This window comes from Sorex fumeus, unplaced genomic scaffold, assembly GCF_029834395.1.
Source record: "Sorex fumeus unplaced genomic scaffold, SorFum_2.1 ptg000008l, whole genome shotgun sequence".
NCBI lineage: Eukaryota > Metazoa > Chordata > Mammalia > Eulipotyphla > Soricidae > Sorex > Sorex fumeus.
Window position 1 is genome coordinate 29,540,632 of NW_026606065.1, and position 17,074 is coordinate 29,557,705.

The 17,074-nt window shown below is 44.5% G+C and overlaps 1 protein-coding gene across 1 annotated transcript in view; it reads right to left on the reverse strand.

Moving 5' to 3' along the window:
- Positions 1-17,074, reverse strand: part of PCCA (propionyl-CoA carboxylase subunit alpha) — a 274,548-nt gene that overhangs the window by 124,280 nt on the left and 133,194 nt on the right. Inside the window, exons 14-16 of the mRNA XM_056109803.1 lie at positions 16,705-16,779; positions 12,377-12,445; positions 10,217-10,292 (exon numbers count right to left, since the gene is read on the reverse strand). Of these exons, the coding sequence (XP_055965778.1) occupies positions 10,217-10,292; positions 12,377-12,445; positions 16,705-16,779 (220 nt within the window). The remainder of the gene's footprint in view (positions 1-10,216; positions 10,293-12,376; positions 12,446-16,704; positions 16,780-17,074) is intronic.

Sequence of the window (17,074 nt, forward strand, 5' to 3'; positions counted from 1 at the left end):
GTTAAAAAAGTAAATAAATATATATATATTTTTTTTTTCAAAGTTGGAGCTGGAGAGATAGTCCAGTGCACAGGGCAATTGCCTTGTATGTCGCCAACAAGGTTCAATCCCCAGCATCCCATATGGTCCCCCACTAAGTACTGCCAGGAGTGATCCCTGAGTGCAGAGCCAGGAGTAAGTCTAAGCACCACTGGATCAGGGCCAAAAAGAAAAAGAAAAATGGGGGCTGGATCGATAGCACAGTGGGTAGGACGTTTGCCTTGCACGCGGCCAACCTGGGTTCGATTCCCAGCATCCTGAGCATCACTAGGAATAATTCCTGAGTGCAGAGCCAGGAGTAACCCCTGAGCATCACTGGGTGTGACCCAAAAAGAAAAAGAAGAAAGAATTGCAAATGGACCTCCCCAGCACCAATTTAGGGAGCTGACGATCAAATGCTGGATGCTACCAGGTGGAGGTGGAGGGATGAAGATCAGACTGGAGGTGACACAGAGATGGTGCCAGATGGCTGTGGGTACATTGGTGGGGGACTACAGTGACTCTGCACAGTAAAACTATAGACTTTAACATGTTGTCTAATCCTTAATATATTAACTAGGAGAAATTCTATGTCAAGTCTATCTTTCTAAGGAGTGAAAAAACAAAGCATGTGAGAAAGAACTTGTGGGGGACAGAAAGTGCAGGGGAAAGATCCTAGTACACAATGACTGGTACAAAATTAATTTAAAATTTTTAAAAAATGGGGCTGGAGAGATAGCATAGCGGGTAGGGCGTTTGCCTTGCACGCGGCTGACCCAGATTCAATTCCCAGCATCCCATATTGTCCCCTGAGCACCAACAGGAGTAACTCCTGAGTGCAGAGCCAGGAGTAAACCCTGTGCATCGCTGAGTGTGATCCAAAAAGCAAAAATTAATGAATTAAATAATTTCAAATAAGTAATTGCCACAAGAGGGACAAGAATGGCACGGGAGAATGTTAAGATTCTAGAAAGTTCTAGAGAGGCGGTGTAGGGAATATTTATTTGAGAGATTACAGAGATGTCCGGTGAGCATGAAAGAAGGCACATGGCAGCATTTCATATCCAGGGAAAATAGGCATAGACCTGGCCACTCTAAGAGGGCAGGGAAGACAGAACCACGTCCACTCAGAGAGGCTCTTGACCTTCTTCCAACTTTGTTAAGCCACTGCCAGGTAGTGCTAACCCAGGCCATCATGTGATCTTGTTACTAAGACAGAAAATCCCTCACTTAGAGGAAAAAGCACAGAGCAAGCCAAGAATGTTTCAAGCGCCCAGATTACCCTCTAGCCTAGATAAGCCGTCTTTGTGTTTTGTATTCTTTGGGGGTCACACCCTGGGGTCCTCAGGGGACCAGGCAGTGCTTGGGGTCAAACCTGGATTCCTGAATGCAAAACATGCCTTCAACCCCTTTGAGTGGTCTCCCAGCCCCGGACACCCTATGTAAGCTTTCAGAGTTTTAGTTTCCAGTTGATAACTGCATGACAATCCTAGCATGTTTTTTGACATGAAACCTGGGAACAGATGAGCAGAGCAGTGCAGTGCCCAACCTGGAAGAAGGTGGTTATTAATGCACTCATCAGCATCCTTCTAACTGAGCACTCAAAGAGCTGAATGCAGAGTGGAAATCATAAACACCAACCCCACTGCCTCAGCTCTGATGGACTTTCACTGCAGTTTCTTGGGCTGAAAACCCACTTTCACAAGCCTCAGCACTGATGTCTAGGCGGTGGCTCATCTGCTCAGAGCAAACTAGTCCAACACCTAAGAACCTGTGCAAACACCCAGAGGCCCCAGAGGCATTTCTCCAAGGAGGGTAGAGAGCATGGACTTGATGTTTTCAGAAAATGTAATTCAAAGGAATGATCAGCAAATATCAGTTTACCCTTTGGATAAGAAAGAATGGAGCCATTTAACCTTTCAAACCAAGTATGGGTTATTCTTTCTTTGGGATGGGGGTCACACCCAGCAGTGCTCAGGGCTTGCTCCTGGCTTGCCTGGGACCCTGTGTGGTACTGGGAATCAAACCTGGGTCAGTCGTGTGCAAGTCCTTGCCCCGTGTACGTACCCTCTCTCCGGCCTGAAGCAAGGATTTCTTTAATCTTTCTACAGACACCTGCAGTCTCTGTCTTACTAAATGATGCTTTAGCAATACCACAAAGGCATAGAAGTGTTTTCTCAAAACAGTGTGTTTTCCTTTCCTACACCTGCCAGAAAGGGGGATAGATAAAGGCAGACTACCAACATCTTGGCGCCTTAACCGGCTGATCAGACAAATACGAATATTAATCACTATTAACGTCAAATGGGGAAAATTCAAATCATTGTTTCTCTTTACCCTTAAAGCTCCAAAGCATTGAAAGAGACACAGGGAAATCCTCACAGGATGGAGGAGAGGCCGGGAGGTGCCCGTCCCAGGAAGATGGGTACTTCTGGTGCCCCTCGCTGGAGCACGAGGCAGAGAACAGCCGCCTCCCTGGGAACTGTAGTGCCCGCTTCCACGGTGCAGTTACTACTGGCTCGTCAAAGTAATACCTCCGAGGGACACTTCGGGAAGTGCGGGTGACCTCGGCCAAAGTTCACGGGGGTCTCATCTGTATGGGAAATCACGGCCAGGTCCACAGGAGAGAGGACCCCTTGGCGAGCTTCCTCCCAGCTACCTGCTGCTTCCCAAACAGTGGCCAGACATGGGCTGCTCACAGGGCTGGGATCAAACAGAGCCGAGAGCTGCCGCTGCTCCATGCGGACCCAGAGACTGACCAGGTCACCGCTCAGCTCTAAAGTTCCTCCAGGGGCCCAGACCTCAGACAGCCTCCCGTTGGGGGCAAAGATCAGACTGGAGCAAGAAAAGCAGTTAGGCTTGCTAAGCTGTCCTTCCCTTCCTGTCATAAACATTTGTCTTAAGCCCCTCCGTCCTGTCCTGTCCTTGAACGTTGGCCAGATGAGTGACAGACAAATGCAAATCACAAATGCAGTGCTGACTTTTTTTCTCCTAAGCGTTAGCTTCTGTTGGCAGTGGGGGGAGGGCTGTCATAGGGTGATCTTTCTTTCCACCTATTTTTTTTACACTTTTTACTGATGAAATCATCTCAGAATTATAGAAATTTCACCAAAACAGTACAAAAAGTACTAGTTAGCCAGATTCTTCAAATACAGAAGAATCTTAGCCCGCCTATCTGCTTTATGGCTCTCTCTCTCTCTCTCTCTCTCTCTCTCTCTCTCTCTGGAGGCACCTACTCACACAACTCTTTGTTTTAAACATCTGCAGCCAGGATGCCCCCTTGATCTCGATGCACTTCACTGCATATTTCCTCAGGCCAAGGCCAAGGCCTTATGTGATCACAGTCCAATGCCCAATCTGAAAACCAGCATTGATAACAGTATCCATATCAGACCCACAGATCCTATTCAAATTTCACCAACTGTCCTATTGTGACCTTCCAAAGGGACAGCTCTCTAGGGCTCTAGGACTTGAGTCACTGTCACTGGCTCCCTCTGCTCTGAGGAAGCCTCAGGTCTGGCTCTTACAACCTCTGATTTAGTGGTCAGAGGACAAGGATGCTGATGATCAACCCACAATGCTCAACTGGGCCCTTCCCAACAAAGATGGGGTCTTCCCTGAGACCAGAGAGCACATTTAGCCATTATTTTAGTTTTGTGGTTTGGAGCCACAACTGGCAATGCTCAGGGCTCACTCCTAGAGGTGCTCGGGGGACCCTATGGGGTGTCGGAAATCGAACCAGGCAAACACCCTCCCCACTGTACAATCGCTCTGGCCCCCTGCCCTGAACCATTTTGAAGAATGAATCGTATGAGATACAAAGAGATGAAGAAAAAAGAAAGGGCATAACCAAGACAACATACAAACTTAGACTGCAAACAGATGGGACGAAAGCAGATGATGAGGACAGTATGGAGGACAAGCAGGGGCTGAGACCCATCAGATGGGCAGGGACTGCACTGGGTCTCTGGGATGTGCTGATGGTGCTCACGTTGCGGGAGAGACGGAATCTTACCCGTACGATGCAAGCTGGAGCCCTGAGGGGTGATGGGCCGTGGGGTCTGCAACTTTCTTTCAAAGTGTTCAGACAAAAACCAGGAGAGAGAAAGACCAGAGAGGAGGCAGAGTAAGGAAACAAAGGAAAGAATAAAGCACGCATAGAGAAGCAAAGCAATCCAGGCTGAGTGCCAAGTCGCCATAGGCTCTCAACTTTTCTCCAGGCCGGAAAAATGTCTAAAATCAAGAGTCTGGGCAGTGTATCAAGGTTCCAGGAGTCCAGCCCAGGGCCTTCCCACATGCTGGGTCCCAGATAAACCTACCAAGTCCCATTCTTGGCCCCGATAAACCTCCTGACGCCTTCCAAGTCCCACTGTGCTTTTTCACACCACAACAACAACGCAACTCTGAATTTCTATTACATTACTGAGCTCTACTGAGTTGTTCTTACGTAGCAACCAAAGGGTACCAGGCACTCCTTGACACAGGGCTAGGACCACTCACACATGCATCCACTCCGCAAGCATTCCTCCATCTCTGACCACATGCTGGGTACTGCCACAAGTCCAGAGGACAGACAAGTGACATGAGAAGAGAAACACGGTCACTGCCCATATACACATCCAGGGCCCCAGTGGGGCAACCCAACACTCAGCAACCAATGACACAGCTAACTCTTAAACAACAGGTACAGCAAATGCTTTGGGGGTGTGTGTAGGATGGGGTGCCCTGAAACATACCACAGTCATACCGCGAGGCATGGCCTATGGCAGGCTTTCAATACCTGCATTCACGCCGAATCCACGGCATATCCCACACACTGAGATGACAGAGATTCTTGAAAAACAGATGACTATTTTTGAGGGGAAAAAGTCTTAACACCCTTTCTCCAAGACCACTCCTTTTGCCTTCAAGTAAAGGTGGTTGTGTTTGGTTGTGGTTTTTTTGATGGCTTTTTTTTGGGGGGGGAGGGGTGGTAATTTGGAAGCTAACCTGATGGTTCTAGGGGGCTACTCCTCACTCTGCTCAAAGCTCACTCCTGGGAGTGCTTGGAGGACAATATGGCACCCTCTGTGCCAGGCAAGCACCCTATTTGCACACTGTACTATCTCTCTGGAAACAAGTAACGTAGGTTATGTTGTTTATGTCTATTCATTTCTTTTTACTTGACTTTGTCTGCTCATCAAGTTTCTGGAGCTATCACAGTCCTCTGAGGTGACATGGTGCTGACATCAAACCTAAGGTCTGGTACCACCCCCATGACCCTACTATCCATCAATTTTCTGTCTTTATTCTGAAGATAAAAACAGGGGTCATTTGGTACTTGACTTTCCCCTTCTGATTCATTTCACCTATTCCCAAATGCTCTCTCTTTAATATCCTGCAAGAGGCAAGTGGCAAATGTTACTGCAAGTGGTAAATGTTCATTCTTTTGAATAGCTGAATAGTACTCCACTGAGTGCTCACTTCCCCAGTCATCTAGGGACTGGTGTTTCAACATTTCACCACTGCAAATATCACTGCAGTTGGGGCAGAATAAAATTTTTGAGCAACTCTTTTCACACTCTTCAAATCTATACCCTGAGGTGGCAATGCCGGAACAGGGGCTGTCAGAGGCCCCTCATACTTCTTTTCCAAAGTCTCAATACCAGTATCTTCCATCCCCACCAAGAGCACACAACTGGTCCTTCTGCTCCAACCTCTCACCAACACTTGCTATCATTCATTAGGATGCAGGTCATTTTCAGGAGGCTGTATCTCACTGGTTTGTGTTAGCCTAACGCAGGGCTTCTCTGGGGAAGTATCCACGCAGATCATCTGCCCACTCTTCCTCTTGTTTGCTCTTACTTGTTGGTTGGAGTGAGCTGTTTATCCACCTTGGGCCTTATCAGATGCATGGTCCGCAAAAGCATTTTCCCATTCCGTAGGCTTATTGTTTATGCTTTCTTCTCAGCTCTCCGAAGGTTGGTCTTTGAATGCAGTCCCAATCATTTATCTTTGATCAAGCTTCCTCACTGTGGAGCTTGCATTTCCAAGAACACTTTCAGCACTGTGGTCTAACTAAGGCTGTTTTTCGTATCCTTTATGGTCCTGGTCTACATCAAGATCTTGAAGTCACCTTGAATGCAATTTTGTGTGTGAGGTGAGGGAGCAGCCATGTTCATTCTTCTCCATGCAGACGTTTAATTTTTCCCAAGATTGTTTATCAGAGATACTCCTTTTCCCCACTATATGATCACAGATCTTCTGACATCATTCATTTCTGAGGTTTATCTCTGGGCTTTTAATTCTTTTTATTAAGTTTGTTTGGGGGCCACACCCAGTGGTACTCAGGGTTTACTCCTGGCTCTCCAGTCAGGGATTACTCTTGGTGGGGCTCAGGGAATCATACAGGGTGATGGGGATCAAACCCAAGTCTTCCCACTGTACTATCTTTCCAGCCCTATATTCCATTAAGTGTTAAGTGAAACGTTATCATCATAAAGTAAGGAAGTAACTTACTTTCTGCGAACTTAAGTAATCAAACTTGGTTCTGTGCCAAGCCCCACTGAACCCTCCCTCCGTGATCAGGCAGAGAGCACTGTCACACACTGTCCTCCCGTTGTTCATCAATTTGCTCGAGTGTGCCCAGTAATGTCTCCATTTTGAGACTTGTTACTGTGTTTGGCATATCGAATACGTCTCGGGTAGCTTGCTAGGCTTTGCCATGGGGGCGAGATACTCTTGGTAGCTTGCCGGGCTCTCCAAGAGAGGCGGAGGAATCGAACCCGGCTCGACCAGGCAGGCTGCACACAAGGCAAATGCCCTACCGCTATGCTATCGCTCTCTGCCTGGGTCATCTGTCAGCAGGCAGAGAGCAACCATTTGCAAAATGTGGAGAATGAAGATTCAGAGAGACAAAGCAATTTGACCAAAATCACTATTCACTAAATGGTGCCATGATAAGAGGCTGGAGTGATAGTACAGCGGGTAGGGCATTTGCCTTGCACATGGCCAACCTAGGTTCGATTCCTCCATCCCTCCCGGAGAGCCCGACAAGCTGCCGAGAGTATCCCGCCCGCATGGCAAAGCCTGGCAAGCTCCCCATGGCGTATTCGACATGCCAAAAACAGTAACAACAAATCTCACAATGGAGACGTTACTGGTGCCTGCTTGAGCAAATCAATGAACAATGGGAGGACAGTGCTACAGTGCTACAGTGCCATGATAAGATAGACATGTCTGACTTTCCTCTATTTAATCACAGTGATCAAAGATAGGAATCTCAGGCTGAGCTAGGGTAAAAAAAATATATCTAAACCCCAAAATGCATTCTGTTTTCCATGTGGTATACAAAAAAGTAGGAGCTGTTGATGATGACAAGTGAGCTGCACTTGTCATTGCACATAAGACCACGTTATCTCATGCACTCACTTAAACACAAAAGAGATCTTGGAAAATACGGACGAGTATTTCTTTCAGAAAGGAGAGTAGCTAAAGAACGTTGAGTTGAGACCAACATTGACCTAACATCTTGACAAACTCCTGGACTGCGAGAATCTATGTTCTATGAAGAGCTTGGGGCGTCTGCTGGGATGATGGGGTTGCAGTGGCCTCAGGTGCAACTGGAGGCACAGCTTTCTGATGATCAGTTCCAACAAGGCATATGTCCAGGCAACGCTGAGTAATTTCTTTTTCCTGAAAAGGGGGCAGTAAGTTTGATGCTCGGGAGACATCAAAATTTAAGAAAAATGTGATCAAACAAAAAAAAGTCCAGGTCAGACTGTCTCAATTTCATGAATTTACCATCAAGCTCATTAGAGTGGAAACAAAATCTAGTTATCTAATCCCATTATTTAAAAACAAAACAAACAGAAAAACAGGGGCTGGAGCCATAGTATTGCAGGTAGCGTGCTTGCCTTGCATGTGGCTGACCTGGGTTCAATCCCCGGCATCCCATATCTCCTGAACACCACCAGGAGTAATCCCTGAGCATCACTGGGTGTGGACCAAACAAAACAAAACACAACTGCAAAAAAAAAAAAAAAAAAGAAAAAGAGAAAGAAAGAAAAATGGGGGATTGGGGAACTTCCAGGGAAAAGAAATCCATGAAACACTTACAAATGCTTTAGAAGTCTCTGGAAGAATTCTGCCAAGTGCCATCTTTCAAGGTATATGTCCTTAAAAATATGTACAGACACATCCTTATATTAGATGTGTTTCAAACACAGATTTGAAACAACAGGAGTGGGAGGGAGTGTATGTGATATGACACACAATACAAGTTCTGTAGGAAACCAACCTCTCAGGGCCTACTGCCCAACATATAGAGAAAACAGGAATCTGCTACGGCACCTATAAAAGCATCTCAAACCCAAATAATTAATTTAAAAAATAAAACCAGCCAAATAATTAATTAAAAAATAAAGCCTGCCATTACTCCATAATTAGGACAAACGGGAAGAGGGGAACAATCGAGGAAGGAGTGGTTCACCTTCTCAGTTGCTCTGGGTATTGATGCTGATTTTTTTTTTCCTAACTACGCTTAGGTCCACTTAAGCCACCTTCACTGATAAAGGTGGATTCCCCCGGATGGGAGGGAGAGTCAACACAATCGTTGTCACTGGGTGAAGGGGGAAAGAAGAGGGTGGAAGAATGTGGGGGAGGGTAGGACTAAGGTGGAGAAACCTGGAGGAAGACAAGGCAGGGCTGCAGGAATGATTCATAGTCAGGGAAACCTAGCCCTGCCCGGCAACTCTCTGAACAGCCCTGGCCTCGATGGTGCACTCCTGTAAACTACCACTGCGCCTTGCTTGGGGCAAAGGGGTATGATCTGGATGCCCATTGGGAGCAGGGTCAGGTGTGGGGGGACATGAGGGGCTCATGGGGCCAGACGCACAGAGCTGAAGCTGACTTCTCGAGGGCTGTGTGGCTCACGGCCTGTGCCGACCCATGGGGAAGCTTTGATGGGAATGGTTATTTATTTATTTATTTATTTATTTTCACTTTTTTGGTTTGGGCGCCAGAGGTGCTCAAGGCTTATTCCTGGCTCTGCACTCGGGAATCATGGCTGACGGGGCTCAGGGAACCAGATTGGAGTGCTAGAGAAGCATCCTGTCCGCTGTACTCTCTCTCCCCAGCAGTACGTTAGGGGAGGCTTTCTAACTAGCAAGGCAGCTCCACAGGGGGCGGGGCAGGGATCCTTGCAGCCATGGGCAACCCCACCTTCTACCTCTCCCAACACCCCAGATCCAGCCTCTCCGGCCTCTCGCCCTGTAACCCCAGAGAGCCAAACGGTCCGTCTGATGCTCTCAGATACCCACAAGGCAAAGGGAATGAAGGTGCTGCTGGGTTCGAGATCAGAGTCTGTTACTCCAAAGATATCCAGGGCTAAATGAATGGGATCTCTTCATGACCAGCAGAAAGCTGTCAAGAGAGGTCAGAGTGCAAGACAGCCCAGAAGTCAGGGAATACAGCCGCAGTTAGCACTAGAATGTGGCAGCCGCTCCGGGTGATGTTTCCGCGGGCCTGGAGCATCTCTGCCAGCCTTCCAACAACTCAAGCACACGATTAAAAATGCAATTGTAGTTTCCTACAATTGCATTTTTAATATTTTCTATTGTGTGATGTGTTCAAGCTAACTGATGCAATGACCTCTACTCTCAAATTACTCAAATACAGGTTTCTGTGTTCCACATCTCCATGTAGTCTCAAACTTTGCACTTTAAAACACAAAAACAAGAATACAGCAAATTTGTGTCTTATTTGTGGCCAATAAGACGCAGGAATAAAGAATCACTTGTTTATAAATACACAAATCAAACGCTACTAACTGACCCAGAGCAGGGCATCAATAACAGTTTAAATAAATAAGGACTTCCATGGAAAACAGAGGAGTGCTGAAGAAAACAAAACACCGATTCTTTTGTTTTGTTTTATTTTTTTGTGTATGTCTGAGCCACACATGGCAATGCTCAGGAATTACTACTGATGGCACTCACGGATCACTCATGGTGGGGCTTAGAAAACCCTACGCGGTGCCACAAATCGAACCCAGGTCGGCCAAGTGGGAGACATACACCCTGCCCTCTGCTCTCTCTCTCTGGCCCAATACCCATGTTCTTTATAAGCATGTGCCTTGACTGATTTCTGCTTCAGTCTTTAACTGCCACCGAGCCCTGGCAGTTAAGCAGAGTAACAGACCTCAAACATCAATCCATACCTCGAATGACGTAATTGTCCAGAGCAGCCTCCATTCTCTTCAGTGCTTCGGTTCTATTAGAACCATACGTGATTAACTGGAAGCAAACAAACAAGCAACAAAAACAGAATTTACACAAGGGTCAACCTTTCAGTACGACAAACAGGTCATCCTAATACAAATTATAATATTTCCCAATGAACTTTCTAGAAATTTCACAGGGCTCCTTCCACTTATCATGTGAAGCAGTTCAACTAAGGTTTTTCTTTAGTAGCTAGCAGAATCGAGTTCACGCTTTTCTCCTATTCTTCACTATCATTGGAAAAAACAATTTGAGACCAAAAAGAAAAATGTAATTGAAAAAAAAAAGAAAGAAAAGAAAAGGGCTAAAGAAATAATACAGCAGGGAGGGCACTTGCCTTGAAAGTGGCCATACATGTTTGATCCCCAAACCCTGGGTTTGATCCCCTGAGCACAGAGCCAGGAGTAAGCCCTGAGCACCACTGGGTGCAGATCCCAAATGAAAAACAACACAAAACAAAAAGCATAAAGAATTTAATAGGAAAAGTACCTAGTGCTAACCATGCGGGCTACACCAGGGACAACTGGCTTTTCCAAACTCAGCAGCTTCTGCTGTCCTGCCTCAGTTTCTCTGCTTCCTGATTTCAGTGAGCTTAACTGACTTCACTGACTTCAACCCTTCTTACGGAAGCGAAGGGATCTTGTGCTAGAAAAACAGGGGGAAGAGCAAAGTTGGAGTGATAGCTCAGTGGGTAGGGCACTTGCCTTAAATACGGCCAAGCCCTGTTCCATCCCCAGCACCTCATACGGTCCCCCAAGCCCCACCAGGAGTGATTCCCTGACAGCAGAGCCAGGAGGAAGCCCTGAGCACTGCCAGGTGTGGCCAGAAAAAAAAATCCTCATAACCATCAAAGAACAATGGAGTATACTGTTCTTTATGACTGTATGCCTACATACATATCTTATACAAACTACCAGTAGGCTCTTAATTATTCACAAAAGATTTTTGTGGTTCTTACATAAGCCAATATGTAGTTTACAGTGATTTGAATGTATCTTATTAGCTCTTCAATATCAAGTCATGTTGAAAATTAATTTGCAGGCTATTTATCTGAAAAGAAATATATTCCTCTAAAAATAGAATCACATCCATTAAATCCTATCTGCAATATTTTTGTATTTTAACAGCATTTCTCTTACCAAAAAAAACCCTAAACCTTATTTTAATGAAATCATTTAAAAGCTTAGGTTTAAAACAAATGTAAATGCTTGTTTCCTGCAACTACATAAAATGTACACTAGGGAAAAACTGCCTTAGGAAAGAGGGTTTGGAAGACCACCTCCTCAATGGACTTCTAATGCTTCTAAGAACATAGTGTTTTCTCAATAAAATCCATAGTTTCACTCCTTAAGTCTGAATTTTAACATTTTAGGGGCTGGAAGGATAGTACAGTAGGTAGGATGCTTGCCTTGCACACGGCCAATCAGGGTTTGATTCCTGACATCCCAGCCTATGCCTCAGTGCCCCCTGCCAGGAGTCAGGGGCCATCCCTGAGCACCACCAGTGTGGTCCCCCCGCCAAAAAAAAAAAAAAACAAGAACATAAAAGAGTTTTACATTTTACAAGATCTTATGATTCTAGATTCAAAATCAGAACATTAAAGTTGTTCACTTACTCTGGAAAGTCAACTTTCAAAAAGGCAGATGGATGTCTCAGAGTCTCACAGAACTTTGTCAGATTTATTTAGGAAATGAGTAATGGTGGAGAGGGAGTGAAGCTGTGACAAGTCCCCGAGGGGCTGTCCCTCCAGCACCTTGTCCCTTGGTTCAGGGATTCTGAGCTCCCATTTAGACAATCAGAAATGAACCAAACTTCCCTTCTGTCTCACAAGGAGCCAGGTGGGGCCAGAGGTCAGAGAAGTCTTTCACTGTGAGAACGTAGGCCCACTGGGGAGTAGGGAGCGCCCAGTGGAAACGCTCTCTTGAGAGACAGAAAATCTGCTTTCACTTTCCCAAGGGGCAAACATACTTGTTTCATTATGACATATGATTCAGATAAAGGCTCAATTCTCAGACCCTAAAACGGCGATTTCATTTAATGCATCCAGGATCTTTAACAGGAGCACACGGAAAGAAAAATCATTAAGAAGAGGAACTAACTTTTGAAATCATTGGATCATAATAAATGCTAATCTCACTTCCTGGTTGGATACCGCTGTCAACCCGCACCTGGAAGACAGAGAAGAGAAAGATTTAAAAAAAAAATTAATGAAATGAACTTTGCAGCGGGCAGATATGTCCCTCCCAATAAGATTCATTTCCCCCACACCAACGGGTCACTTCTAGCTCAGATAACGGTCCCAGTTCCAAAAATACAGAGACAAACTAAACACCAAGAGACTTTATTATCCTGATGTCATTATTATATAACATATTATATTATTATATTGGGTGGTACTAAAAATTATATACACACATATATACGTATATGTAATTATATGTGTATATGCATTATATATGTGTATATATATCATGTATATATGTTTGTTTTTAAATTCTCCCACTACATGAAGAAACTAAGAAATCACCAACAAAGGAAAAAGAAAAACTCAACCAAGCCCCGACTCCGCCAGGCGGGGCCGTGGCAGCTGCTGGCAGATGCCCGCGTGCAGCAGGGGGTGAATCGTGCCCTGGCTGGGAGTTCTCCCACAGTCCTGGCAAGGCCACAGGCCTGGGGCCATCCTACCTGCACCGCTTCCCTTTTCTGCTTCTCACCCTCTCCACAGTAAAGTGCCCCCCCCCCCCCCCGCAGCAACCCCCACTTGCTGTCATCCCCAGAGACGTTAATGTTTACACAGCTTTTCCTGAGGCCCTGCTTTGTGAGGACACGGCTCCAATTAGAGTTTCTGATTCTGTGATTTTCATGGAGGGAAAGGGGGGAGGAGGGGAATAGCACGAGTTCAAAATATTCTTTTGAAGAGCCTGATTGCTGTTACTGAGTCGTGGCTGATTCCCGTTCTCATCTCCCAGTCTGACGGCAGCGGTAAGGCGCAGAGGTCAGCCATGCAAAACTTTCCAAATGAGCAGTTGCCGAGGACGAGATAGTTATTAAATTACGGGGCCTGCGTTTGGGAATCTGAGGTATTTAAGAGCTAATCAAAACGCTGGAGGCTGCTACGTGGGTCTCAGGGGTCTAGAGGATCGAGGAATTTCGTGGAAGCAGCTAGAATGGGCCTTGGGTGGCCAAGGGGAGAAGGAGGAGGGGGAGAGGAGAAAGACTGGGCCCAAGTCTTCACCTGTGGGAAAGAAGCCTTTTAAAGGAACAGCCGCTCATCTGTCTGCAGCAAGGCAGAAAAAAGGTCAACCCAGCGGCTGTTAGGCCTTTAATATTTTAATTTAGGCAATTATCAAGGGACCACATGTAGAAACTCTTGTCTAGGATAGCCACATGAGGGAATGATGATGGCTTTATTATATGGTGCCATCAAAAGATAAAGCACGGTTGCATTCTCTTTAAAAAAAAAAAATCAGTGTTACCCTGTAAGATTTTAGAAGCTATTAGAACTACCAGAGTGTGTTTATTCCTGCATTTGCAAACACACATGCAAATAATGACTAAAGGTGTTTGCATTCACGGATAGGAAAATCTGAATTTTTAAATGCAAGTCATTCAATGGAATTAAAAATATGGTTAGCTCACTTAAAACAAACTTCAGGGTCACAAGCTAAAATTCTATGAAATTTCATGTTTATGAAAACTAGAAAATATAAAAAGGGGACATCTGTGGAAACTCTAAAATCTTGATCTAATTCCTCACTACCTTTCAACAGCCCCAAAAGAGCAATAGACAATTAAATCACAGAATAAAAAATATGTTTCTCAACTTGCATCTTCTACTTTCAGTAGCAAAAATTTGGAGAGCTAACTTTACCATCAAGTATTATTTAAAATGAGCTTGCTAGAGTTATGTTTAAAGTGAGATCGGTAAAAAGTTCTAAAACTTTATACCTGAAGCATATCCCTAACTATATGCTCCATAAAGTACTAGGTGACTTGCATGGAAATATTCCATCCAATATATCATCAAAATAACAGACAACAAAGAATAACTACCCCATTTTACTATAACTCATTGGTTAAAATTTTAAGTACCTTGAAAAACATCATCCTGAAAATTAAATTACCAAGGTCCCAGATTCATTATCCCTTTACTATTTACGAATATGATGACAAAGTACATAATTTTCATTTTAATATACAGAGTTAAGATATACATAGATAGATGAGAGATATGTGTGCATGTGTAACATATATAAAATCAACAAATACCTTTAATAACAAAACAGCATTTCCAATTTAAAATCATAAAATTGCATGCTCACTCTAACTTTTAAGTTTCTGCTTATGTAACTTTCTCAAATAGTAGCCAGACTTTTTCAATGTCGAATAATGAATTAAAAAGCCAAGACAAGTTCCCATTCCTCCAAGGAAACAAAGGATGTGTACACACACACACACACACACACACACACACACACTACACGGTTTTGCTCTTGCACATAAAGTTTCATGAATCAAGTCCAAAGGAACTGTTATCTATCATATAATCACACTTCGAGCACACAGAGTGAGCTTGCAGCCTGAAAATAACAAACGCACAAAACAAGGTTATCTGGGATGAACAGGAAAATCTTCATCTTTTCCCTGGAAATAAAGTCTTGGCTTCAAGAAGTACGTGGCAAAAACTAATCACGGGTCAACACTGGAATCTACAGCTCTTGTGACCAAAAGGGTTTCGAATACGAGGGAGCAGAAGGGCCTGGAAGAGCCAGCCCAGCGTGGGGGTGAGCCTGGCCACAACCTGAATGCCTCTGGCCCACCTGAACCTTCCATCCCCCGCAACAGCGGGCCCCGAGAAATGGACGGCTTCTTTCCTGTTCACCTCTCCCCTCAGCACAGCTCCCAGCCCGCCATGTCTACCTGACAAGTGACAGCCAATCTGATTAAATGCTTCCAGGGAGGGGACTGGGGGCCTCTATGACAGGCCAAAAGTGATCACCATGGAGATACATAATTACAGCTGTCAGCGCGTCCACTGTCCTGCTGACATCAATTTGATGGCGCCCAGCAATAATGATAGACAAAGCTTCGTGTGCATTCCCCAGCACCCAATCACTTTATCTATTCCGTGGTCCATTTAGCTGACATGCGACATTCACACAAGCAAATAACAGCAGTGAGCAGAACATTTAAGGCATTTTAATTGTTTTTTCTTTCTATGGATGGCTCACAACCGCAAATGTTATTACATAAAACTCCTGCGGCAGCATTAATTGAAGAAAGATTTGGTGGGACAAAGCCTGTAGGGGGTAGAGTTTGTCCATTATCACTTGTACTTTCAACAGGTCTCACGTTTGAAAATTGCAAATTGCAAAAACTTGCGAGGGCAAAATGTTTGACATCCTGCTAGCGATTATGACATGGTAGAAACTTCTAACAACTCAAGGAATCATTAGGCATCCTTATTTAATACTTTTTGCGTTTGATTAAAAAAATGTTTAGCTATGTCCCTCGGCTACTTGTTTTCTCATCTGCTATTTAGCGTCACATAATGCCTGTTAAGTCTTTACAATTTTTTTTTCTGCCTCCCAGCTTTGAACACAGCATGGCGCCTCCCAGCCGGGAAAGGGTCAAGTCCCTTTGGAAAGCACATGGGCAAAAACAATTTGAAAAGTGAAATAAATTGTGTATCCAGTAACATCTTCAAATTCAGAATTCTTCCTGTAATCTTGCACCAGCGCCGGGCGGGTCCTCAAACGGCATGATCTCCTTCACAGATGCAACGGCCTGCCCTCCACCAGCCAAGGCGATGTCACGCGAGGGAGCAGTTAGTACCTTGATTAAGAGAAAGGCTATGTCCTTGTTCTTTTTACACAGCACAATCTATTCAAAGAGCGACTATGAAATACAGAACAACTTGTGGAAAAAAAAAGTGGACAGTGATCACTTTTCTTTTACCGGTGTAAATAATAGGTACTTCTTAAAGTCCATGACAATGAGAGAATGGGGCACAGTTTGTTTCTTCTTTAATCCACTTCTATAAACAAGCTGGTTTGGTGCCTGGATCTTTTTGTGTCTGACTATCCGGGAAAGCTGCATCAGATTTAGTGAAATGACTAAATTGCAACACAGAAAGTTATTCTTAAGATTCCAAGAAATGTTTTTTTTTTTCAGTCTTAGTTTTCAAAAGAACTGGGAGCATGGTAACTTTACTCACTCAGAAATCACATGCTTCTGGTCTTCCTGGCAAGTTAATTCTGACTTTCCTATAAACTATAAAGCACGAAACTTTTTTTTGTTAGGTATGATTCTGCAAGAATTCCACTTGTCCTTTCATTTACACACTTTAAAGTTAACACACTTTAATAGAAGAGTACGGCAAAATTCCATATTTGAAGCTCTGACTATATTATAGCTGAATACTTACACCAGGCAAATGTGTGGGTTCTTGGTACTGAGATAATCTCCCAATAGACGGTAGGCCGAAAGACTTGTAGGGGTCCTGAAAGGTCAAAGGAAAGGAAATGCAGTCTCTGAAATATAAATCAGCACAAAGAAGGTTCGCTATTTTTATAAACCCAAGAGCTTTAATAGAGCTATTTCCAACACCCAGTCTTTACCCAAGAACAAACCTCCAAATACTGTTGTGCTACACACACCCTCTTGACAACAGAGCAGAGCATTTAAAAATCAGACACAACTGTAAGCAGAATTTAGTCTGACCTTGACTGCACGCTACTGAAACTGGTAACATTCCAACTTTTTATAAATCTTTTTAGAATGCCTTGGGCAAAAAT